This window comes from Artemia sp. Qi Xiang Cuo, chromosome 14 (assembly GCF_049724085.1).
Source record: "Artemia sp. Qi Xiang Cuo chromosome 14, ASM4972408v1, whole genome shotgun sequence".
Lineage (NCBI taxonomy): Eukaryota > Metazoa > Arthropoda > Branchiopoda > Anostraca > Artemiidae > Artemia > Artemia sp. Qi Xiang Cuo.
In genome coordinates this window covers 67,608,867-67,636,831 of record NC_142807.1, presented here as the reverse complement: position 1 = coordinate 67,636,831, position 27,965 = coordinate 67,608,867, and the positions used below count along the sequence as shown (strand labels likewise).

Below are 27,965 nucleotides of genomic sequence, written 5' to 3'. Positions count from 1 at the left end.
AGTTCAATGATTCATTGTCGTTTTGGATCTGAAAAGGACATTTCATGATTATTTTGTAGACAAGTTTGAAGTGTCACTACAGACTCCCTTTAGAATTTGTATTACAACTTAAAATTCTCCGTTTCATAGAGGGAAATGACTGGATTTCCAGAGTTCTCATTACCGTTGATATGTTGTTAATTTTGAATAATCCCAGGTGAGACCAAGATGTTACCCATGGGTGCCCATAAGGGGGGCAGGGGTGGGGGGCGAATGATGCTGCCTTTTTTATATTTTTGTTCTGAGATTTCTATTATATAGCATTAAAAGTGCCAATTAGACGAGGTTTGCCCCCCCCCCCTAGAATTCAGCTTATGGGCGCCCATAATGTTACCCTTTAAATCAATCCAGTATTATATATGCTGTGAATTGACTTTAAACTCATTATTTTTCTGTCCAAGTTCTTAAGATAATTTTAATTGTATGCTGAAAGTTACTATTATCACAGCTCCTGTAGGACTATGGAAAGCGTTATAAATTAGTTTGCTTTTGTGAGGCTACGTATTTACTTTTAACTCCTAAATCAATATTCCTGTTTTTGTATTTGGCTTTTGTGTTTTCAGTAAAGCGATAGTTTTCTGTAGTGTTACAAACATTGGGATATATCATTAGTTGATATATTTGCATTAATTTTATTGATATATGTTAGATAGGCTATGAAGTAATAATTTTTGTTTGTTTCAAGTTTCAGCTTCGCTCATTACTTCCCTCAGAAAACTTTGTTTTTTTAAATTAATTTATAAGGATATATATGATGTGTAAGTTAACCAATCCAAGCAATTGGATTTCTCTTTCATTATCACTATCACACAGTTCGGGATAACGAACTGTAAACAAGGAGTAACGCGGCTCAATAGTAACTGAAACTCTCAAAAATGATACCAATAGATATATAAAAAGAATAGGCTTATTATGCTAATTCCAAATATATAATTTTCATTAAGTTTAGTGTTACCCATCAAAGGCTACGCGCTTGATAAAATTTGCCTAATTTTAGTAAAGGGGGGAAATACCCTTAAAAGTTGAATAACCTTAATGAAAATCACATCATCAGATTCAGTGTGTCAGAGAACCTTGTTGTACAGGTTTCAGCCTCCTATCTGCAAAAATTGGAATTTTCTTCTTTTTTTTTGCCGGAAGAAAGATCACGGATGCGTGTCTATTTATTTTTTTCCAGGGATGATCATATCGGCCAAGGGGTACTAGAATATTGGGAGAGGTTTCATTTCGGATGGAAATTACAAGTTCTAGTGCCCTTTTTAAGTGACCAAAGAGATTGGAGAGCAACTAGGTGGGGAAAAAGGTCCCCACCTTTTTTTTCCCCAATATCGTCCAATCAAAATTTCGAGATAGCCATTATGTTCATCATAGTTGAAATGCCCAATAACTATGCCTTTGGATATAATAGCCCCCCCCCCCACAGCCCCAGGGGAAAGGTCCTAAGTTTAAAAAAATTACCCATTTTTTACACATAGTGTTTGTTATTAGGAAGTATTCATACATTTTCGGGTGGGAGGGGCAGGTTTTCCACGGGAGAATTTTCCATGGGGAGGGAAGTTTCCAGGGGCTTAATATTTCAGGGAAAATTTTACACTGAAGGAATTTGCCATAATTCCTGTACGAAATTCTTTTTATATGTCTTACTTTCTCTTTTCCGTCTCAGTTTTACTTGTGGAGATGTTAAGGGTAATTGTTCGGGGTAAATTTTCACCGGGATTTTATTGTCTGAAAAATTTTCACCGGGATTGAATTGTCTGAAGGATATTTCCGTGAGAAGGGGGATTTCTTCGTGGAGGCGGAGCCAGATTTCCTGGTATTATTTTAAAAACAATCTGAAATTAAATTAAAAAACAAATTTTTCAAGTGAAAGTAAGGAGCAACAGTAAAACAGGAAACGAACAGAAATATTACGTATATGGAAGGGAGTTGTCCCCTCCTCAACAACTCGCTCTTTACGCCAACGTTTTATTTGTGTCCCAATTCTTTAAGAACGACTCCTGAATCCCAAGGGTCGTTTAATTAGAACAATAAGAAACATTTTTAAAAGTACTAAGAAACTTTAGCGTAAAGGCCGAGGTGTTGAGGATGGGGTAACCCCCTTCATATACGTAACAATTTCTGTTCGTTATAAGTTTTAATGTTGCTCCTTACGTTCAGTTGAAAACTTGTTTTTTTAATTAATTACTGTTGGGTTGTCAAATATAATGTTGGCTGGTGACTCATCCAACGCATTTGTTTCCGTTTTTTCCTTGATTTTTATGTCTGTTTTTATGTTTTCAGTTGCTGCCCGTTCCAGCACCTAAGTAAAATCCGTATCAGGAAGTCATGCTACATATCTCATGATTCAAAACCTACTAATATTTCCTTTAAAGCATTGTGCATGAAAAAAAATGAAAGGGAGAACAATTAGAAGGACATTTCTTCTATTTGTCATGGTAATTGTCTGCTCAACTGATGGGATGTTGCTACGGGAAGATCTTTGTCCACAGAAAAATGAAATTTATCCTTGTGAATGCAAAAGCCGAGGAATGGAGGCACTCATAAGGTTAGCCCTTTCAAAAAGTATATTATTATTATTAATATTATTATGTATAATATATTATTATATATAGACATATATTATTATATATATATAAATATTACTATATATAATATAATAATAATGTTATATTACTATATAATATATTATTATATTATTGTATAAATATATTATTATATATTTATTATATATAGACCCTAATATATTATTAGGCTCTAAATATTATGCCATCTTGCTTCAAAGCCATAAATATTGATATATTTTCGACGTAATACCTTAAATTAGTTTTTTTTTTTTCTCCAAGACCACCTTACCTTAGACCTTAGATCTGCCTGTGCCTCCAGAGGTACCCAGGGCATCAAGAAGGAGCCGCCAATCTTCCCGCCGCTTTGCTGCTGCAAGTATGTTCTCCCATTGAGGTTGGATTGATGTGTGCAGGTTATGGAGATCTGTCTGGTACGTTCGACGCAGGGTGTTTCTGGGTCTGCCCCTGCGGCGTGGCCCGATGGCTGCCAATGGAGCGCTGCATTTGGTAGTCGGAGATTGTCCATACGTAGTACGTGGCCAAGGTATCTCCATCGGCGGACTATTATGATATATGTCACAAGAGGCTGGCCAGTCTTTTCACGGATGGATTGGTTTGTTATTCTCTGCTGCCAATGGATGTTGAGAATTCTTCTGAGACATGTGTTTTTGAAAGCAAGTATTCTTCTCTCTTGTTCCTGGTTCAGGTGCCAGGTTTTGGCTGCGTAAAGCAGCACTGGTATAACGTTGCTATTGAAGAGTCGTAACTTTAGCCGTATAGAGAAGCTTTGGGACCACCATAGTTTCCGTAATCTATTGAAGGCCCCATTGGCTTGGCCGATTCTTGTGAGCACTTCTTTTGTGGTCGATCCGGTACTTTCTATTATGCTTCCCATTTATTTGAAATGGACGACTTGCTCTATGTGTTGGTCTCCGCAAGTGATGCTCAGGGGTGAATCTGTGGTAGCCATGCATTTTATTTTCTCATTATTTATTTTCAGGCCGACATGGCCACCTCTCTCCCTCACTTTGTCCAGGAGTTCTTGGAGTCTTTGCTTGCTTGATTTTAGGACGACGACATCGTCACTGAAGTCTACATCACTGAGTCTTGTTTCTGGATTCAGCTGGATTCCGTCTGTGCTTGTACTTCGCAGTATGTAATCAATGACAATTACGAAAAGTAGCGGTGACAAGACGCAACCTTGCTTAACTCCTGACATAATGCGGCAGAAACGAGTTTGGCTTTCTGGTGTCTTTACACAGCACTCGCTTTCTTCATAAAACGCAACAATCAGTGAAACTATCTTTTCAGGGATTCCGTAATGCAGTAGGATCTTCCACAGACTTTGGCGGTCTACTGAGTCAAATGCCTTCTCAAAATCGATGAATATCATATAGATTTTGGAGCACCATTCTCTGCTTTCTTCCGTCAGTAGCCGTAGGGTAAATATCAAGTCTGCACATGAACGGTTCGGTCTGAATCCATGTTGCTCGTCACGAAGGTGTCTGTCGAGCTGATTCTCTGCAGTAAAATGTGCGTCAGCAATTTGCTAGGTATGGAAAGCATGCAGATTCCTCGCCAGTTGCCTGGGAAGGACGTATCGCCTTTCCTAAAGATCCTCACACGCGTGCTGCGTTTCCAATCCAAATGTATTTTGGCGGTCGTCCAGATTACTGCGAACAACGCTGTCCAGAACTTGATGCAGGTCATAACAGTCGCTTTGATAATTTCCGCGGATATCCTGTCTTAGCCAGGAGACTTACCTTTTTTCAGCTTCTTTGCTGCTGCTATAATTTCAGTGGATGACGGCGGATCCGTGCTCATATCTAAGGAAAACAGTGTTGTTGCTGGGATCTCTGGGGGATCCTCTGGTGGAGGTCTATTCAACAGCTTCTCTAAGTGGCTGGCCCAAACTTCGTTTACGTCAGACTGCTGTGTTATCAGGATGCCCGAGGGGTCTTTTACTGGTTCATGTTGAATAGAGAATTTCTTTCCAATAATTTCATTAGTGATTTTATAGACGGCTCTTGAGTCACCTCTCTTCGCCGCCTCTTCTGCCTGCGCTGCTTTTCGCTCCATCAGGTTTCTCTGTTTTTTTCTGGCACTTTTCTTTACCTCTTTATCCGTGGCTCTGTATTCATCGTTTCTGAGGATCTGTTGGTCGGGGGTTTGTCTTTGGATAAGTGATGCTTCTACTTTTTTCCTTATCTCTATGAGTTCCCATGTTTGGTCAGATAGCCACTGGTCTTTTGGGCTCTTGCGGTACCCAATTGTGGCTTTCGCGGCATCTCTAGTTTAAAGGCTTGTTTGAATTCTCTCAACCTCAGTTTCTCCGAGTCAAATACTGGGTTTAAAGGAGCCTTATTTGCTTTTCTATTTCTTTTCAATTTGAGGCGGATTTTTGCTGCCATCAGATTATGATCTGAGCCAACATCAGCTCCTCTATATCCCCTTATATCAAGTAGGCTTGATCTCCACTTCATGCTCCACAGACAACGGTCAATATGATTTCGGGTGTGGCCATCGGGGCATATCCAAGAATATTTGTGTACATCCCGATGAGAAAATAGGGTACCTCCGATTACTAGGTCATTAAGTAGAGCGAAGTCGATAAATAGTTCTCCGTTTTCGTTTCGCTGGCCCTGGCCATGCTCGCCGAGAACCTCTGGGGAAAACGATCGGTCGTTCCCTACTTTCGCGTTAAAGTATCCTAGAAGACATGCCATGTCATGCCGTGGTATGTCGTTTGCCACGGAGTTGAGAGCTCTGTAAAATTCGTCTTTTGCTTCGTCGGTGGCGTCATTGGTGGGTGCGTAGCATACTATTACTGACAGTTTCACATGCGGGCCGATGAAGCGGGCTTTCAGGATTCTAGGTGACACCGGTGTCCACTGTAATAGAGCTTGGGAAGCCTGTTTTGTCATCATTAGGGCTATTCCGTATTCACGCTTTTGCTGCGATCCACTGTATATAATGGTCACATCTCCATCCAGTTTATTTGATCCAGATCCTAGCCATCGAACTTCTGACAGAGCCAGAATGTCGAGGTGGTAATCTTTCAGTGCTCTTAGCACTTGTTCAGTCTTGGAGTCTTAAGACATTGTGCGGACGTTCCAGAAACCAAATTTGAGGTGTTGTTTCGCATTCATTAATCTTGTCCGTGGGCATGCAGAGGTCGTCATCAAAAGGGGGTTCAAAAATCCGAGGCTCAAACTTGATGTTTCGGTTGCAGTTAGGATTTCCCCCAAGGGTAAGCCATTGAGGTCCCGGGTGTGGGTCGCAAGCCCAAAGCCCAACCCTCCCTCTTTATCCTGGCTTGGGACAGGCTGCATACGCAGGCGAGGTTCCACACAGCCTTTTTATTAAAGAACAAATAAACGGTCCAATGGGGATAAGTGATACGGGGAAATGTGGATAAAATTAAATTGCGCAACAATGTAGCCCAAGTAAAATGTCGCTAGTGTTTTTGGCAAGTTGAGCAATGCCCAAATTTCAAGAGTAAGTTTTATGATTTACCAATCAGAGTAAAGATTCAAGGCATAATTATTTAAAATTGTGAAAAAAAATATGTTATCTTTTAACCCATGTTTTCTTATCTGTAAAAAGAGCTGGACAAAAGATATAAAGTCCATTAACATTGTAATAAGCCACATTGGAAATTGAGAGAGAAAGGATTTTTATGTAGATTTGAAGGTGTGAGTTTATTCAGTTTGAAGTTACCCGAATAAATTAATTTGCTCAAAACTAATTCTTGTGATTAAACGAGCTGCAGGGAATCGCCCAAAAGAAGCAATTGAATTTTCATAAAATTCTCACCGATGAATCCATAGTACTATTTCATTACCCAGTTATAATTCGAAACCTTTACTTAATTTTCTGGGTACTTCAAAATACTATATAGCTGTATGTATAAACAAAGCAGATAAGGGAGGGGTATTGACACCCCTTAATGAAAAGAAATAAATACCCCCCCCCCCCCCCAAAGGTAGTCATAAAAGATTGGGGAAACAACTTTTTTTTGGAAAAAATACCATAATTTCGTAGAAAAATTTTCTAACCGGCCCAACTCCCCCGAAAAGTGGAATCAATATGCAGTAACGTGTTTAGCTCATTACGTTGTCACAAAGTGATGGAATAAAGAAGAAACTTGCAAAGGATGGCAAAATTATGACACATTTTGGCAAAACTTTCCAAAAACATGGCAAAATAAAAAAAAAATTTAATGTTTTCACTTTCATAACTTTATTAAATCAAAAATTAATTAAGATTTAAAGGAATAAATATCAGTATGTGTACGCTAAACTGACAATGCACATCCATTTGTATTTTTTACAGTAAACTGCAAATTATGTTCTGGCTTTTACAAAGCATATGAGTTTTTAGCCCTACTAATGTTAATTTCTGCTCGTTTTGAGTTTGACTAGGTTATTTATTGTAATTTCTGTTCGTTTTAAGTTTCATTTATTTATTGATGCTGATTTGTGGTAGTTTTATGCTTGGTAGATTATTTGATTCCATTTTTGCTCATTTTTGGTTTAATGGAGTTCTTTACTTTTTTGAAAAACGTATTATTTGGAAAAAGTTTTTTAATTAATTTCTGTTCGTTTTATATAGACGTAGTCTTTTTCAGGGAAAACTAAAATATTAGTTTGAATCTTTCCGGTTTTTCTTTAAGAATTTATAGTTTGGCTCGCTGTTTTGAATGCTGGAAAAACTTTTTCAACAATTTTTAACAACATACACCCTCTTGAAAATCTTGACACAAATAGTAGTGTTTAATTTAGTCTTTGAACTTAATGCCCTCAGTGGTTTTTGGTATATTGCTAGGATATCTTATTGACAACTAGCATACACACAGGGCGTTTGATTTAATTTTAAAGCAACATTTAGTTTTCAAGCTTAATGGGCAAAATACATAATTGTATGGGGTAGATCTACCCAATAACCCTAGAGATATAGTTACTAGACCGTTCAGCTGGGCTGAGCGAAATGGCTGTCTTAAAATTTTGATTGAAGTGTTTGGAAAATTGTGAGCTAAAGAGGAGGTCTGATTGCCCTTCAATCACTTTACTTTTGACTCTTAAAGAGGCACTAAAACTTTTAATTTACAGTCAAATTAGCTCCTCTAAAATATGAATGATATTACTAGCTATGATAGAGCAGCGCTGTCTATGTCCTTATGCGCCCTATATTGCTTATATGCCCATTTAATACCTCCACGCATATAGTTTTTAGTTTATTGTAACTCCCCCTAAGTGTTCCCTAAAAGTTTCGATTTAATGCCATTACTGTCTTTAGTTACAATAACCGTATAAGCAGCATTAAATGTATATATATAGTGTCGTCTGGCTAGTTCAAAATCCGCCACAACTTGCCCTGAAAGGTCCAACAATATTCATTGAAAGCTTCACCTAATACCCTTTCGCTTGTGTAGTAGCAATAGTTGTAGAAGCAGCAGTAGCATTAGTAGCAGTAAGCACATAGCACCTTTGGTTTATTTAACATCTCCTTCAACACATGATAAAAATTTCTACTTACAACCACCAACCGTTCCTGGAATATTTCTAATGCGTCCTCTTCACAACCTATGTGGGCATATTGTGTTTTGTATTAGTTCAATACACTTTCAATACTGCCCAAAATTTTCGCTTTCATACCCTTAGCTTTTGTAGCAGTAGTAGCAGTAGTTATAGTAATAGTACTAGTAGTAGTAGTAGTAGCAGTAGAATTAATAGTAGTAGTGTTAGCTTTAGTGGCAGTAGTAGTAGTAGCAGTAATAATAATAGCACCAGTAGTAGCAGTTGTAGGAGTAGAAACAGTAGTATTATGATGCAAATAACGTGTTTTGGTTAGTTCAACTTCACCCACAACAAGCCTTGTAAGTATTAATTTCACATACAAAACTGTTCCTAAGATATTGCTGATATGCCCTTTTAACATCCTGCATATGGATGGCGTAATGTAATTCAGTTTACCTACCCACTTAAAAATTCTCTGAAAATTTCATCTTAATATCCTTAGGTATAGTTGTAATAGCAGTCACAGCAGTAGTGCTAGTGCTCAATTTAATGCAATTAGATATTGCTATGACATTGTCAATATGTCTTTGATATGCTGTATATTCATATACTTCTTGAAATTTACATATTAATGTTCCTAGCCTTAGAAGTAGTTGAAATGGAAGTAGTAGTTGGAGCAATAGTAATAGTGTTAGTAGAACTAGTAAATATAGCAGTGATAGTAATATTAGTAGCAGTGTGTGCATATTGCCTTTCGGTCAATTGATCTTCACCTTTAAGCATTCTCTGACAGTTCTGACTTAATTCACAAATATATTCTTCATATATGCTATTTTGACAATCAAAATGCACATAGTGTCTTCTGTTAGTTCGAATTGGTCATCTATTTACTCTGAAATTTTACCTTCATAGACTTAGCATTGATAGTACTAGCATCATAGTAATTGCGGTATTAGTAGGAACAGTAGTTGCAGTGTTAGTGTTGTATTAGTAGTAGTAGTAACAGTAGTAGCAGCAGCATTAATAGCGATAGTAGCACAAACATCTCTCCATTTGGTCAGTTGAACATCACAGTAAGCCGGTCCAAAATTATTGCTGATGTACGCTTTTGACCCTCTTTTGACGCACTTTTCACGCCCGTTTTGATTAAGTTCAAATTCCTCCTGAATATTATGTCAAATTTTCAATTTCATAAGCGGAGCCTTAATCGTACTACCCTCATAGTAGCTGTGGTAGCAGGAGTAACAGTAGTAGCAGTAACAGTGCCTTATTATTAGTAGTAGTAACGGTAGTAGCAGCAGTATTAGTAGAAGCAATAGCAGGCACATTTTGTCTTTTGATCAACCGAACCTCCCGCTCATGATGCCCCTGAAGTTTACTTTTGATACGATAAGCCGCTCCAAAAATATTGCTGATCAGCCCGTATCCGGTATAGCATTCATATCCGTATCCTGTATCCGCAAAAGTGATGAAGGTATAGACCTTAATCACTTTTGACTTTTAAAAGGAAACTAGAACTTCTGATTTTCAACTAAATGAGACACTTCTAAAGCTTATACAAGCATTTCTTCGATACAAACCATAAAAAAACCCCTGGGCATCACTTACAGCCCTTTCCTCAGGCTCTGTCGGTTTGTGTCAGCCCAAAAACCTTGTTATCCGATCTTTGGACTATCAGAGGCAACGCTATAGCGTTGCCTATAGTAAAGGCCATAGGGCTCCAATGTTTTATTATTTAGTTATTATTATTTCTTCCCAGAGGCACTTCATATGGATGGGGTCGTCATATGAACTTCAAAGGGGGCTCATTCGATTGGAAATCGAGAGTTCTAGTGCCCTTTTTAAGAGTCAAAAGTGATCGGAGGGCAACAAGCCCCCCCCCAGCCGTTTTTTTCCCAAATGCATCTGATAGTAATTTTGAGATAGTCATTTAGTTAAAAATAGTTCAATAATCACATAACAAAAAATCCGGTGTTGACAAAACCCGAAGGGCGCGGGGGCAGGCTTTGTAAGTTATGCCCTGGGGGCATATATGGTTCTTATGGAAGGAGTGTTCGTATAAACTTCAGAGAGGACTCATTTGATTGTAAATTGAAAGATCTAGTTCACTTTTTAAGAGTCAAAACAAAAGATATCGGAGCGTAATAAGCCCCCCCCCCTTTCGAAGACCTTTTTTCCCAAATGCATCCGATAAAAAAAAAGTTCAAATAGGGATAAAATCCTTTTAATAGAAAGTGATGATGATAACAGTGATAGAAATTCACAAAAATATCAGATATTTCGGTCACATATGAAAAGACCGTCATCAGTAGTAAAACTGTTTCAGCACTGATGACGGTCACTGCATATGTGACCGAAATATCTCGTATTTTTGTGAACTTCTATCACTGTTATCATCATCACTGTCTATTAAAAGGATTTTATCCCTATTTGAACTTTTATTTATCGTCATGGAAAGACAGTGTGGTCTCTGAAATTACCTGCATCTGATAAAAATTTTAAGATAGTCATTTTTTTAAAAATATTTCAAAGATCATATAGCAAAAACTCCGGTTTCGACACCCCCCCCCCCCCGGGCCCAGGGGAGTAGAAAAGCCTTATTGACTCCCACGAGTACAATACCCCTTCGAATCCCGATCCGGACACTTTTTTTTAAACCCCCACGAGTACACCAAATATGGGCATAGAGTCCCTAGGGAGAACACGTGGTTAATGGGGTCAATGACCTCTTTTTCCAAGGTCGATTTATTTGTTGTTTTGGCCAAGTGCATGCTCGAGGCGAATGTCAAGGTGTCCAGAAATAGGAAACAGCATTTGTTGTTGTTGTTGTTGTAAGTGCATGCTCGAGGCGAATGTTAAGAGTTTCCAGGAATAGGAAACAGTTAGATCACGTGTTTCCTTCTCAGCCAATCAGCGGGCTTGCTTACATAACAATTCACCCTTGAGATTTCGTATATAACGGACACGCATTGTGATTAAATTATCAGAAACTACTGTGACACAATGGATATAACAACTGACATAAATCATGAACTTGAAGCATTGGCAACCTCTACTTACCATGTAAGTTCCGTTTTAGTACATTTCCAAAAAAAGATTATTTTCCTTGATCACCCTGCAGTCTATCTAAGTCCCCCCCACCCCCCTATGCTATCTTTATACTCGATAGAAAACATAAAATATGTTCTTTTTACCCTCAAAACCTAACCCCCCCCCCATTGTTTTACGATGATAATTCTTTTTTGTTAAATTTATACAATTTTAAGCATTATATATCCTAGCTAAAAGCGACCACTGACTTCCGTCAATTCTTAAAACATTATGCCGTTCTGTTTTGACATAATGCTATGCGCGAGGTTAAAATTAGCTATCACCCTTTTCCTGTGTGTTTACAATAGCGGTGGCCAAGTCAAAGGAACTGTTTCTCCGTCAAAATTAAAACATTTTCAGACAATTGCAATAATTTAGCGCAGGCCTATACAATCTCTATTTGGAGAACCGGTGAAATCTCGTTATTTTCAAATTAAGGTCTAACAATATATTTAGGACATTGGCGAAAGGGGGAGGGGGCCATGCCTCTATTCTATCGCCATCATTTTAAAATGAAAAACATAACTGTTTCTTCGCGTTAGGGCAGTAAGAGGACCGAGGGTTTCTAAGAAAAAAAGATAGCTTTATTCTGTCTGTAAAATTTAAATCCTAGATTGTAATTTAGGCCTATAAGCTGCAAGGCTAGCAATCTTTTTTCTATTTTAAAGACCTATAGACGGGAAACATTTAAAAAATTTTCTAAGCAAGGTAAAAATAGGGGCATTTCTTGAAAATTTTACCTATTGCTTTGCTTTTGGCGTAGGGGGGGGGGGGCATTCTTAGTGATAAATGCTTTTCTAGACAAAATTCTGTGGATGAGGGTACTAATTTTCCTTCTTTAAAAAAGAGGGAAATTATTTTCCATACTTTTTTATTTTTTCTCTTCTTTTTAAGGCCAATTATGAAGAATGTATGCCCCCTCCATCTAAGAGAGCAAGAGAGGGTGAGGCAGCCCCATCAGTGCCAGCCCCTATGCAGTCTGAGCATAAACCAAAAAGAGAATGGGCCATAAGGATGGAGAACCCTGATGTCTCATCTGTGCAAGCCCATGACATCGCTGGCTCGACTACATAAGTCCGTACCGTCACAGGCCCTACTGCACAAGCCGCAGCCCAATCTGCACAAGAACATAGTGCCGCCGCACCGTCCGCCCTCCAACACGAACTACCCGGACCATCTGGCACCCAAGTGCAGCCAGGATTTGCAAATGTGAGCATTTTTACCTCTAGTTATAGAAATTTATATCTATTTCTTCCAATATTTTTTTTAGTCTTTTCTTTTCACTATTTTTCAACACTGTGTAAAAGTGTATCTTAGAGATATTAAAATATTAACCCCTCGCCCCCCAACCATTGTTTTAAATTTCTCTGCTCCCCCCCTCAGAGATATCTAAATATAATGTAATTTTTTTGCAAAGAAACCGCTCTTTTTTTCTAATCTTTGCTATTTTCTCTGTAGACATCTTCGCTATCTCATAATAATATTTTTAGGTAATTTCTAGTTTACTGCTATCTCTCTCCACTATGAAACTCAAAATGCTATTTTTCACAATTGAATATTATAGTTTTCGGGAAAGGACAGAGATTATCCCATGTATCTATTGCACATATGGATTCTAATTTGCGCAATATTTTTGACAGCTTACAACTTGGCAAGATTTTAGGGGAGTTAACGGTTTCCCATTTAATTGTATTTTCCTGCTGAACAGTCTTGGAAATGAACATACGCGGCTTACAATAATTAAGCTAATGAGTTCACAACCTGTACGTGATATTTGAAACGACTTATGGTCTAACAATATTTTTTTTTTGGACATTATGTAAACGGCTGGGAGCCGTCACGGCTCCCGAGAAGCGCCGGTGGGACCGAGAAGTGTTGGGGGAAGCGCCGGGGGGAAGCGCTGCGGGAAGCGCTGAGGGAAAGCGCCGTGGGAAAGCGCTGCGCTGGCCGGCTCAGAGAGGGGAGCATTAAATATTGGAAATTGGGACAGGGGGTTGTTTGAACAAAGTTAAATTGTCAATTTTGTGTTAAGCGGCGTTTTAGATTGTAAATATCTTATATTAAGTTGGAAATTGGAAATTTCAGTTGAATTAACCCAATGTTACTATGTGCAAACTGCTACTACTACTACTAATCGCGTTTTAAATAATATGTAATCCAAATTTTAAAAACAGTAGGGATGATTTGAACATTTTGAAAATAAGCTATTTTTTTCATTTATAGATTGGACCATTGGTCCCTTATTCAATGTCACCATCGTCCTCATCAGCTGGTGAAGGAGAAGAGGCACACGTGGAGTCCCCCAACAATTTAACATGGGACGATACAATTTTACATGACAGTCAAATACCGTTAAATATTGATGAGTTTTTAAATGATTTTTTTAATGTAGATAATAGCGCAGTTGGGCAGGGGGACTTGAGTCCAAACACACTACAGCTTTTGGAGGATTTTACAAATGAATTAACGTGGAACCCTCCTCTTCCTCTTCCAGCCCCTGATACCCTAACGAATTCACTTCAAACAACTGAAGTGGAACATTCGCATACCCCATATATTGTTGAACAACTTGGGGGAGGGAGTGTTGATGATATACAAGAGGGGGAGGAGGGTAATGACCAATTTACGACTTTTCCCGATTTTCAATTGTCCAACACAATTTTAAATGCAATAGATGTTTACACTGCGGCTTTTGGGGATCCATTTAATTCACTTATGGGGGGAAAATTTGTGTTTGATCCTGTAGAAATTGTGCATGACTATGTAGATAAAATTCGTGCGCTACTGGAGAACCAAATTCAGTTGTGGGGGAGGAGGGATTCAATTAAGGTTTCTATTGTTTTAAAGGGGTTTTATTTAAATGAGGGGAAAAGCGAAGTTTATTATGATTATGTAAATTCCGAGATACGTTTAATTTATCCGAATTTAAAAAATTTTGAGTGTGCTTTTTCGGAGTGGGTAGGTCAAATTATAGCGCATCTTGAGAACTTAAACGAAAACGGTAGTGGGTCTGTAGTTTTATTTATTGAAAATTTAAGTGTGAATATTTGTAAATTTAAGAAAGATTTTATTTTAAGAGGGGGGCTGGGGGAGGGAGAGCGGTAGTTTTAAATTATAATCCAGATTTAGTAGGTTGTCGTGGTGTCCAGCGGATCTGTTTTGAAACAGGTCAAAAATGTTTCAGGTATGCTTTCCTCATATCAGCATTTCAGCCTCTAGCAGATAACGCTACCAAGACGAATTTAGACGATTGGGCTGTACTTGGGAAGGAAGGGTCCAATTTTCCAATTGTAGATTTCTCTTGTTTAGAAGGAAAATACCCAGTAACGCTAAGATCTATTGACATTTTTGAACGAGCTAATGCCCATTTAAATATCGGCGTTACTGTGGTTCAGTATGAAACTGAATTTGAATATGAATTTCTTTTAAGAAAGAAGGGGGTGGTCTTCCCTGTAAGAGGCCCGTCAATTGATTTGGTCAGACACTGGGTTTGGTTGTTGTATACACCCCCATCTAGTGCCATTGCCAATTCAATTGGCCATTTTAACCATATTACAGACATCAGTAGAGTTCTGGGGGAGGGTAAGAATAGGGGGACACGTTTCTACTGTCCGACATGCCTCTCTCGATTCCGTAGTGATATAAAACTACGGGATCATATGAAGCATTGTAGACGGCATGGCTACCAGACAGTGGAAACGGTTTCAGGGGATAGGGCAATTTTACGTTTTAAAAATTTCCAGAATACCCTCCTCCAGTGCAACAAAATATCTTTGGACTGTGAAGCTAAGCTGGTGGAGGTGAACGATCCTAGATTTCCAAACCGAGTCAAAGAACATCAAGCTATTGCAGTGTCCTATGCTCATGCGCAAAGAGACAGTTCTAACATTATGTGGTTGTTAGAAATAGTAGAAACATTGGAGGAGTGGGAGTGTATGGACAAGGCACTGACTAAACTAATTGGCACGGCTAATGGTGCTATTTCTCGTTTGAGAAATACCCATTATCCTATGTTTTTGTCTGCAGAGGATCATCTCGCGATTAAAAATCAAAAAATATGGTGGGTTTGTAAGGGGGAGATTTTAGAGGGGGATAAGGGGACTAAAGGAAAAGAGGTGGTGGTGGGAGGGAGAAAGTCAGAGATCATAATCTCTTGTGGCAGGAAATATCTTCTGGGGGTAATAATTTTAGAGGGGTTGCGCATCAATCATGTAACTTAAATGTTAGCCAGCAGTTTTTTTATTCCTGTTTTTATTCACAACTCAAATTACGATTTAAAATTTATTTTACCGGCACTGGCACGTATGCACAGGGAGGGAGGGGGAGTAGATAGTCCATGGGTTCATTTACCTATAACGTTATTTCCAAATCGGCCGAGCAGTTGATGCGTCTCGAGCTGATATAGCAGGCAATAGATAATGGACATACGGGTTAGAATTAAATAAGGTTTTTAGATTCTTTTAGTTTTTTTCTCAAGGCATTCAGTCAATTGATTCAAGTGCAGAAAAGTGAAAATATTGATTGCTTTCCCATGCTTAAATAGCACTTTCCATACAGTGAAATGTATGACCTGTTGACCTGCAAAGGTGTATATGCATTCGACTATTACTGTTCTGGCGCTCGCTTAAGCGAGGTGAAACTACCTCCAATTGGATCTTTTTACAATTCACTGACCAGCAGTGAATGCACAGCCGAGGAATATGAGTTTGCCAAGAAGGTGTGGTCTAAGGGGGATTGTAAAAATGGGTGGGATTATTGTAGACTGTACTTGGCCAGTGATGTTTTAACTCTGTTGGATATAGTCTGAAATAACACAGACCAAATCTATTCAGAGTTCGGGTTAGATATAGGCTACTATTTTTCCACACCCCATTTGGTGATGGATTTGATTTTAAAAATTAGTAGGGAGGAAATAGGCCTAATCACCGACGTAGATCAGCACCTTTTTGTAGAGCGTTCAATGAGGGGAGGGTATGTTTTTCATGGGGACCGTGTCTTGTCAACCGATCCGAGCGGACAAAACAGCAGCGGTGCAAAGTCAAATGCAGTGTTCTTTGACATGAACTCATTGTGCCCCTCGGCAATGTCTCACTACTCTTTGCCGTGTGGGAACTATCAATGTATCGAGAATCCTTTTGAGTTCCCCGACATTACCACCGTCGAGGACAATGGGCCACAAGGATGGCTATTTGAAATTGACGGGCACATTCCTCTGGCGCTTCACGACTCCGTCAAAGATTTTGTTTTTCCCTGTATTAATCGACCCGTGAGCAGGGACTCATTGAGCCCCTACAATAGATCAGTGGTTGAGGATATGGGAATTCACAGGACTCTCTCTAAGCAAAAACTGAATGCTGATTTGACCCTAAGAAGAATATCGTTGTTCACCATAGGCTTTTGCACTGCGTGGTGAATAATGGTTTCAAAATCACCAAAATACACAGGGTCCTGCATTTTAATCAGTGTTCATACTTGAAAAAATTTATCGACACTTTTTTCAATAAACACTCTAGGGCAAACTCCAAGGTGGAGAAGGAAATGTAAAAACTGTTTCTAAATTCAGCGTCTGGCAAAATGTCTGAAAGCGTTTCGTAATAGATCTCGCTGTGACGTCATGACTGACCCTCTAGAGTGTGCACAACTTATTGCCGATCCCAATTTTACATCGTTCACGAGCATAGAGACTGGCATGGTTCTTCTACACAGGCGAAAGCGAAATGTGGTACTGAAAAAGAATATAGCGGGCGGCAGTTCAGTACTGGAAATTTCCTAAGAGCTCATGTTGTCGTTTTTTTACAATGTGTGCAAGGTGCAATGGCCGCGGGCGGGGGAGGTTCAAGTTTACTATGGGGATACAGATTCTCTGCTGTTAAAGGTAAATGGGACCGAAGATTTATTGGGTGACTTAGAAAAGGGGGAACACATCAGCTCGCGGATGGATTTCACCAACTGGAATCTATCACTTTACCCCGAGTTGGTGAAACGTCAAGCCCCCAGCCAACTATTAAGGTTAATATCACAGATGGGGAGTTATTTGGTATCCATGGGGTCTTTTCTAGTTCCCAAAGTTTATTACGTTGTAACAAATAGTGCAGATGAAAAGCAGGCGTGTAAAGGGGTGCCTAATTATCTTGTAATGATCAATTTCAAAATGAGTGTGTACAGATACTGTGTAGAAAATAGCCTAGTGCCGAGAGCACAGGTGCTTGCAATTCGCTCTCTACAGTATAGAAATTATACTGTGAGAGTGGAAAAGAATGCAATGTCATGTATATCTGATAAAGTCTATGTGCTCGAGAATGGTGTGAGTGTCCTGCCTCAGGGCCACTACCGTATTTCAGACCGAGTTGAATGCATAGACTATCGCAATCAGCTTGGTCTGGATAAATTAACCTAATCTGACTAACCAACTAACTACCACCAACCCGTTCATAGATTAACTAACCACCTCAACTAACCCAACCTCAACTAACCTGTAGCAGCAGCAGTGACGACAACTATTGTGTAATGTTTTTCCACCGCGGTTCCCGGGGGGGGGGGGGGGATCCCGCCCGCGGCCGCCCCGGGGGTTGGGAGGTCCCGCCCGCGGCCGGCCTTCGGCCCCATGGCCCCCGGGGGGGACCTCACTTTTAAATTCATAATGTTCAACTGTGCTAGTTCAAGTTCCAAGTGTTTTTTTTTCAAGTGTTGTTTTCAAGTGTTTTTTTGTTGTATAGAAAAGTGTTCATGTTGCTGGACAAAAAGTGTTGTTGTTGTACAGAAAAGTGTTGATGGACAAAAAGTGTTTTTAAATACAATAAGTGTTGCTCTTCAAGGACAAAAAGTGTTTATTTTTATGCTGTACATAAAGTGTCATTTTTATCATTGTCAATTGCAGTTCACGTTGAACAAATAGAGTTATCATGTTGCCGAAATAAATGCTGCCATGAAATATTGTTGGCAGGTTCTTGTTGAACAAGTGTTATTCTTATCGTTGTCAATTGTTCACGTTGATCAAACAAGTTTTCATGTTGCCGAAATGAATGTTACCATTATATATTGTTTTTTTGTTGTTACTCTTATTAACGTACTAAATATATCAATGAGAAAATTATTGCTACTACTACTACTTATTCATTTAGCAAGTTTTGTTTACAGTTAGTTATAGTCCATCTGTTGTCAACAGCAGCAGCAGCAGCATGTATCAATTTAAAACACCCTTCAGATCGTTTGTGTGTGGTCCCTCAATGTCGGGGAAAACAACACTCTTAACTAAATAAAAATAATTAAAATTGCGATAAAATGTTTTTGGAAAAGTCGAAAAAAATCTACTATTGCTATAGTATTTGGCAGGAGTCCTATGATCAAATAAAAGCAATTGCCACAACCATACGAATACAATTCATATGGGGACTTGATGTTTTCAATAGTATTGAATCGATCTCGTGGTTGATTATTGATGATTTGGCTGAATCCATTGAACAGTTCTCACAGGAAATGCTACAACTGTTCACTGTTCGCTCTCACCATGAACACATTTCCATAACCCTAGTTCTACACAATCTCTTTTATCAGAGCAAATGCATGTGAACCCTTGGTTTGAATTGCCCCATCTATATTATCTATTGAGCTGTTCCTGATTCTAGCTTACTCATAACTCTCAATAAACAGATGTACCCTGGTGCCCCAAAATTTCTGGTGTCAGCATACACTCAGGTGACTAACCAAACCTACGGTTACATTTTTCTGGATTTCAATCAGAGCACACCCGAGGATCTACGTGTAGTCACCGACATTTTCAACAATGAAATTACGGTATATCTTCCGGTGAACAGTAGAAAAGGCTATTAGTTGAAGTTATGACACTGAAGAAACTACACGAACAACGGCATTTATTTTCCGTTTTAAGCACTTCAAAACCCTTGCTTAGGAAGGCCATACTCAAACATGGTGTTGACAATGATTTCATTAATCTAATATCTGAACTTTTTTTAAATTTAACTGAGGGCAATGTTCAACTGCCACAAGGTGTTAGACAACAGACAAAGCAACATCGTTCCACTGTACGCGCCTTGGCTTGTAAAAACAAGGCAAAATTTTTTAAAATAAAACGGCTCCTTCAAGCGGGCAGTAGCTTTTTCACACTTTTACTGCCAATAATTGCAGGACTTGTAAACAGTTTTCTCTAGAGAATGGCAAAACCCTATAAATTGAAACCATTTGAACTTGTCCTCTCGCCCATCGAACATTTTGAAGAGAATCTAAGCAAATTCATTAACGATGAGAATATTGCCGATGACAAAAAACTGATTTTACTTCAAGTTGCATTGCGACGTGTGGACAAACATAAGCCTTATCGTGAAAGAGCCACCGCCGCCGCCACTGATACATCTCAACAGGAAACACTTCCTCATGATTCAGCAGCAGCATCAAAGGTGAAGGAATTCAATTCAATTGTAATAAAAATTGGGAACCTATTGCCACTGACCTATCGTGAACAGAGTAAAAGAGTATTATCATATCTCATGTTGGAAACTCCTGGTCATCAAGTTCAAGTCGATAGCACAGGGAAACGAATTATAATTCAGGGAAAAAGTTATAATCTAGTTGATTTAATTTGTGATATTGTGACGAATCGTAAAGGACTTTTATCCTTTGACGATAATCTATACACCTTTCTAAGTGTATCAAACTTTCCCAAAAGTCTTATTGGCAATAAGCAAATTTTAAGAAACTAAGAGAATATAGTCCTCCAACAACACCAACACCACCATTTAAAAAAGAAGAAGAAGATTCAATATTTGAAAATACTAGCAACAGCAGCAATAATTTTACAACATCTGCGGATGCTAGTCAAAAGAAAGGACGAATTGATTCATCCCCCAGTGTGCAAAAGGGGAGTGGACATTACACTACCTGTTTGCGTTCAAAATGCATGAAGTACTGATAGATATCTATGAAAATAATGATGGCGCGGAAAGTTTAAGTTATCCAAAAATACTTTCCAAGGCTATTTCTCGCCCTACATTTAAAAATGCAAAATAGTATCTTTAGAATGAATCGAGTTACACACTGCATCGGAATCACAGGCTTCGCAGCAAACAATATCGACAAACTAAAGCCTTTTTCCCTCTGCATATAATGCAAACGGATCTTTTAACTTTAGACACAGTTCAACGGCGTCACAATGCACCCTACAAATATATTCTGGTGGCAATCAGTGTCTTTAGTCGCTATGCCCATGCCATTTCATTGCGGTCAAAGAGAGGTGTTGAAGTTGCTCGGGTCATTGAAAGTATTCTTGAACAGGATTCATATAGAAAAATTCAATCGGATCGTGGCAGTGAATTTGTTAATCCCCATGTGCAAAAGGTTCTATTGAAATATAATACAACACTTTATCATAGTCACAGCCCGATAAAGGCTGCATTGGCTGAACGATTAATAAGAACGATTCGTCTATTAATTTCAAGATATTGTACACTGAAAAATACACCGGCTTTTATTCATGATTTAGATAAAATCATGCAGATATACAACCATCGACCCCGTCGATCTCCGTACAACTCAAACCCTCGGGAAGTTCATTGCAGTGAAAATACATTTGATGCTTTTCTAAAGCAATACTTCAATAGTGGCAAAGAAAGCAAAGTGTGAAGACGAAAATTTATATTTGTGATACTATAACAAATAGCAGAGCCAACAATTTTTTTTAAAAGGATACTTGTCTATGGAGCACTGAACTTTTTAAAGTGTCCAAAATCCTGGACACCGAGCCCACGACCTATCGACTGCGAGACACCAAAGATGATGAGATTCTCGGTGGTTTTTATGAATATGAATTACAAAAAGTTAGAAACACTAGCGAAATTTATCAAATTGAAAAGATATTAAAGAGTCGTACTCGTAGGGGCAAGACACAGTTACTTGTTCGCTGACTAGGAAACAACTCAGATTTTGATTCTTGGGTCAGTGCTGAAGATATTAACAATGCCTAATGATTTCTATGTGACTTTCTTGTCCAATGTTTCTGATCCTCTATACAATGACCTGAATAGAACAAGTGATTTTTGGACGAAACTCCCCCCCACCATCAAATTCGACAACAATGGAAAGTATGAAGTGGCTCTTGTCGACTGTATTCTCAAAAATACTTATGACATCCTGAGAAACGATCGTAAATATGAAATAAAAATTATACCGTATGATTGGCCGCCACCATCCTCAAGTGATCAAGAACAAATTAAAAAAATCAATCGGCTGAATTATCCATAAATTGAATTACCCTACGAGGAACTCTCCTGTATGAATGATTTATATCGTTACATTAATAAAAGAATTTCCGCTCGTAAAAAAGGAGCTTTTCATTTTAACTATTCAAAGGAGGAGGGCAAGATCTGCATTAGTTCACCTATTGCCAGCGAAACGGTTATTCTCAATGATAACCTAAAGGATGTTCTTGGCTTTAAGCTCAATATAATCAATGGTAAAAGTGCCGGAAACACTAATTTCATTTTTGCTGACTATCCACCTGCCTTCTCCACAGACACTTGTATATTTCTCTACGCTTCATTTGTGGAAATATTTCGGTTCGGTAATTCAAATGTTCCCCTCCTACGAGTTCTTGAACGAAAGACCAATCAAGAACATATTCACCACTATGATATAAAACATCTTCAGTATATTCCCGTAAACACTTCCTATTTGGAACTCTGTCAGTTAACACTAAGAACTGAATTAGGTGATTCCATAGCAATTTCAAAAGGTTTGTCTGTGATTACATGCCATTTCCGTCCCATCGTTCAACAAGATGTCTAATAGAAAAGTGGTATTTACTTGTCCTGATATTGACTGCTATGTTAATACTCTTGACCCAAGACAACAGGGCAATGGAATGGACTATTACAAGGGTCGCTCGTCAATGTCTGGCTACAGTCTTGGCAGTTGGTTTGCTAAGCTGTTTTGCTCTTCACTGCCAGCGGCTAGAAAATATCTTGTACTAGCTGCAACAGATTTTGTATCCTCTACACTATACGATTGGGGCTCTGGCAAGGATTTTAAAAAAAGTGCTTCGGAAAATCTAAGGTCCAGTGCGCGAACCCTTGGCGAGAAATTAAAACAAAATGGTAAAGGTTTAAAAAGGTCGAGAAACACTGCATCACTCATCAGTCTCCACTCAGGTCGGAAACGAAAGACATCATCCCTCTTGTCAAAGAAAAGAAGGAAAAAGCCGACACGTGCTGTAAACAGAAGAAGTAGCCCCAGGAAGAAAATTGTTAGATCAAAACTGGATTTCTTCTCTTAAGATGTCCTACCTACCGCATAAGGATTCTCAACCTTCAATCACCTCCTCATTGAATTTATTCAATGCTGAAAATGTCTACCTGATTGTGAAGCATTGTTACTGTGAGCAATTTCACCATCAACAACCCCTCTCCAATTTATTCCACTATCAAATTTATTCGAATGAAACCTAGCTCATGGAATTGTCGTTGACGTTTGATGATTTGCAAATGAAAGTCCGGAAATCCGTTAATACAATGCCAATTCGGGTCGATGGAATATCCTATGAAAATTGTGTACTACACAATTTATTTCGTCAAATTAGTGTCTACATCAATGGCACACTGGTGAGCACAAGCAACAATCTCTCAAATTATACTAGCTATATGCAATTCATGTTGATGACACCCAAGTCATAAAAGGAATTGAGAGGCACCTCCAATGGATATGAATATATTACTAATACTGATAGTACAGATGCACTTAAAAATGCTGCAACTAGTGAATTACATCTAGTTGGAAAAATATATTATGAAATATTTAATATACCCCAATGGCTGCCACCCAATGTTAAAGTGGATATAAAATTGACGCTTGCACCCTCCAATTTCATATTGAGAAAAGAACTTTCTGCCAATCCTGATGTAAGTCTCTCCCTCACCTCGGCAATACTTCATGTACGCAAACAACAGGTCATGAGTTCTGTTGCTTTGGCAGTGGAAAAACTGAGAGCCAATAGAAATAATATTAAACTACTTGTTCCTCATACAATCACCAATCAACGTCATATTGCCATGGGATCACGCACCTTCACCGATTCATCCTTTATCAATGGTGAAATTCCGTCAAAACTCGCTTTGGCATTTGTAAAAAGCACCAGTGCAATAGGATCAGGGACTGGATGCCCACATAAATTCGAGATGTTCTGACTTTCATCTGTTGTGTGCAAAGTAAACGGTATTCCACTCTACAATCTATCTTTTGATAAATCCTATAGAACATTGTATGAGTTGACCATGCAAACCCTAGATCATGACTCTCAACTATTTGAAAATGGTATAATCGAACACATGTTTGCTAAAACACATGGTATCATCGTTCTGGATTTGTCTGGCACACAGGATATGAGTATAGTACGTACGGGGAGTGTACGTTTAGAGTGTACATTTGCCAACCCATTGGCTGAGAGTATTGCACTAATTTCACTAAATAAATATGAAACCTATTCGGAAATCACTCCCGAAGGCAGTGTTCTACTAGACTTGGCGCCATGAACACCAGTCAAATAATCATTGTATGTAATATGGATCCCTACATTTCCCAGCACAAATCATATTGTCTACCTTTGGACTTTCTTGGAAAAATTCAAAGTGTCAACAATACCTTAATTATTGTTAATAGCAGTCCGTCGACTGTGCTGACGGGTCATTGGCTGTGCATCTTTCAAACAATAAAGACGATTGAATTTTTTGATCCTCTTGGTCTACCCTATACATTTTACACACCCCACATCAGCAACTATATCGAGAGCAGTGGGAAAACTAGTATTCAAAATCGAAAGAGGGTGCAGGATCTAACGACTAAAAGCTGTGGCTTCCATGCACTACTATATTTTGTGTTCCGATGTCGCGGCTATACTTACAAGCAGTTTCTCCACATTTATGTTGACAACCCCCGTCTGAACGACTTCCTAGTGGAAAATATCCTCTCAGACATATACAGTATTGATTTCAGTGCCCTAAGAGTAAAGTGCTTAAAAAATGTTTGTGAATTTGTTTATTAATAAAATGCATATATATATATACAACAATGTCTTTAAATCTTCACTTTAGATTTCTTCTTCTTCTCCGGTGTATAGGCAAATGTCGTGAACCACTAATGCTGGTAAATCATTTGGATTCACTGTATATTGATCTTGATTGACTGCAAAGTCAGGGTCACATTTTCTACAGTACAATGTAACTTCACTCTTGTCATATCTCTTTGTATAGTCAATGATACTATTTGCATTCATATATTGAAATTCACGAGTTTCAATCGGTCTATTTGAAGCAATATCACATAGTGTTTTCAAATGGTGAATCAGAATCAGTAACTGCAAAATAAAATCACTTAGTTTATAGTCATAGTAGGCAGTGTCGTCACAACGATGACGTAGAAACCAAATTGTCTTGTTAGCCCAACAGTTTAATCGTAGACCAGATTCCTCTTCCCAGAATAATTTAAATCCACGACGATACCAATCTCGTAGAAATAAACTAAAATCACGTTTGGGATTCTTTCCAATCCTAGCAGGGTAAGTATTCTCCCACTGATCACATTTATCATAGTGACAATTGGAGCACCGGTGCCCTCTAGGATGAGAGTCACACACCTCTTCAAGACATGAATTACATCCTTTAATTTGTACTGCATAGCCTCTATGTAATTTACAAGGATTACATAATTTACACTTTTCACTATAGTCATCAAAAATTGTACAATTCTCACATTGAGTCCAACTGCCAAGAGTGTACATGCACAATGGACATGTATAGAACACTTTTTTTGGTTTCCGATGTCAACTCTCTCACAGCTAAAACGAAACTGGTCGTCCTGGCTCCATAAATTCAGTGAAGGGAATGGGGAGAGGAGTAACTCTGTGACGTTACCTCTTTCGAACGGTTGGGGGGGAGCCATCTACATTGAATCCATTGGCAATGTTTTCAAAAGTATATCCACGATATGATTCTGCTTTGTTTCAATTAAAATATCAATAAATTGACTATAAGCACTTGAATAATATTTTAAAAGTTTCACTCAATAGTCGAATGGTGGAGAATCAGTCTTCATTATATTGTCAAGTGTTCACTGACAAGAGAATATCCTGCGTTGAAGAGATAACTTGAGAAAATCGTCATCCAAAATCAATTGTTTTTCCATAAACACCAGATTTGATCTAATTCTCTCTTTCTCAAATTTATTCATTTTTCAATCCTTTCACTCTGACTGCTGACTCTAGACTGACCCTTATTCGTTAGCCCTAACCTAACCTGACCAGAAAAGAAAAGGAACATTTTCGATTTCGAAACAATTTTATTGAATAATTTCAACAACAAAAATAATATTATGCAGGTACAATTGTCGATACAGTTTGTTGTCTTCGATATGTTTCACTGATGCACTTAAAGCACATTGAAGTCTATTTACGTCTGCTTAGTCAACTTTAGAGTCGAAACATAGTTGATCTTTCATTCTAAATTTGTTCAAGGATATCACATCTCTTGCATATACTACATCCCATTCCAGACAAAGCCGTGATCCTTTCTTGATTTCCACCGCAATGTTTGGTGCTCTTGTATTATTACCATCAACTCCACTATCAACTTCTAGTAGGGTAAACATTCCACTTGCCATCAACACAAATGTATATCGAAATGAGTAAAGTCAAACTCTTCTTCTTCTCGCTCCTTTGAATTCTATTCATAGACTAATAAAACTTTGGCAATAACCCATTACATATATTCTCTGCAATCCTCCGCCGCTAATATGTAAGCCAGCTCTCTGATTGGCTGAGAAGGAAACATGTGATCTAACTGTTTCCTAATCCGTTAGGTCTTAACATTCGCCTTGAGCATGCACATGGCCAAAACAACAACAACAACAGCACCTTTGGAAATTTTAGGTCATTGACCCATTAACCACGTGTTCTCCCTAGGGACTCTATGCCCATATTTGGTGTACTCGTGGGAGTCTTAAAAAAAAGTGTCCGGATCGGGATTCGAAGGGGTATTGTACTCGTGGGAGTCAATAAGGCCTTTCTACTCAGGGGTACGTTTTGTAAGTTATGCCATGGGGGTATTTAGGGTTGTTATGGAAGGGATGCTCATATGTGGTTGTATGATTGTTATCGAAGGGATAAAAATCAAAGAGGGCTCATTTGATTGGAAATTGAATAGAAAACATTTCAAAGACCATGTAACGAAAACCCCCCCAGGACCCGAGGGCAGGCGTTTTAAGTTATCCCCTGGGGTAATATATGGTTCTTGTTGAAGGAATGCTCTTAAAAACTTCAGAGAGGGCTCATTTGACTGGAAATTGAAAGTTCTAGTTCAGGTTTTGAGAGTCAAAAGAGATTGGAGGGCAACTAGCTCCCCCCCAAAGCCCCTTTTCCCCAAAATACATCCGATAAAAATTTTGAGACAGCCATTTTGTTTAAAGGTTGTTCAAAAGTCTGATAACAAAACTCATGTGTTGACACAACCCCCCATGGCCCGGGGGCAGGCGTTGTAAGTTATGACCTGGGGCATATATGACTCTTACGAATGGGATGCTTGTATAAACTTCAGAGAGGGCTCATTTGATATGAAAATGAAAGTCCGAGTTCACTTCTTAAGAGTCAAAAGAGGTCCTAGGGTAACTAACCCTTACCCCCCCCCCCACGTCTTTTTTTTCTAAACCCATCTGATGAAAATTTTGAGATGGACATTTTGTTAAAAATAGCTCAAATATCGGATAGGAAAAACTCCGGTGTCAATACAACTCCCCGGGGGAAGGCGTTCTAAGTTATGCCCTAAAGGCATGTATGGTTCATATAAATGCATAATCGTATAAACTTCATAGAGGGCTCATTTGACTGGAAATTGATAGTTCTCGTTCACTTTTTAAGCGTCAAGAGAATGAAGAGTAACTATCCCCCTCACGCCCTTTTTCCCCAAACCAATCTGCTACAAATTTTAAGACAGCCATTTTTTTTTAATGTTCAAAAATTAGATAACAAAAACTCCGATGTCGACACAAACCCCCAGGGTCCGGGGGCCCACGTTGTAAGTGTTGTCCTTGGGGCGTATATGGTTCTTATGAAAGGGATGCTCGTATAAACTTTAGAGAGAGCTCATTTGAATGGAAATTCGAAGTTCTAGTTCACTTTTTAAGAGTCAGAAGATATCCGAGGGTAACTAACCCCTCTCCCCTTCCACACACCCTTTTTCCCCAAGCCCCTCCGATAAAAATTTTGAGATAGCCATTTCGTTAAAAATAGTTCAAAGGTCAGATAAGAAAAACCTTCTTTGTCGACGCAACCCCCAGGGCCCAGGGGGCAGGCATTGTAAGTAATGCTCTGGGGGCATATATGGTTATTATGGAAGGGTTGCTTGTAAAAACTTGGGAGAGGGCTCAATTAATTTGAAATTGAAAGTTCTCGTTCACTTTTTAAGATTCAAAAGAGATCGGAGAGCAACAAGTCCCACGAAAACTACGGGGTCGATACAATCCCTCAAGGCCGGGGTAGGCGTTGTAAGCTATGCTTGGCGGGCATATATAGCAGGTATGGAAGATATGCTCGTGTAAACTTCAGACAGGGCTCATTTGATTGAAAATTGAAAGTTCGAGTTCAGTTTTTAAGAATCAAAAGAGATCAGAGGGCAACTATCCCCTCGAAGCCTCTTTTCCCCCAAATGCATCCGATAAAAATTTTGATATAGCCATTTTGTTAAAAATAATTCAAAGATCA

The 27,965-nt window shown here is 38.7% G+C and overlaps 2 protein-coding genes across 2 annotated transcripts in view; both read left to right on the top strand.

Annotated features, from left to right (window-relative positions):
• The window catches only part of LOC148944782 (uncharacterized), a 99,225-nt gene that overhangs the window by 3,964 nt on the left and 67,296 nt on the right, over positions 1–27,965 (top strand). Inside the window, exon 2 of the mRNA XM_089100667.1 lies at positions 2,320–2,584. Within this exon, the coding sequence (XP_088956793.1) occupies positions 2,430–2,584 (155 nt within the window). The 5' untranslated portion in view covers positions 2,320–2,429. The remainder of the gene's footprint in view (positions 1–2,319; positions 2,585–27,965) is intronic.
• Positions 9,485–18,858, top strand: LOC148944784 (uncharacterized). The gene is made up of 4 exons (XM_089100571.1): positions 9,485–9,596; positions 12,303–12,421; positions 13,436–13,888; positions 18,838–18,858. Exons 1-4 carry the CDS (start codon positions 9,485–9,487, stop codon positions 18,856–18,858), a joined length of 705 nt encoding a protein of 234 aa, XP_088956697.1.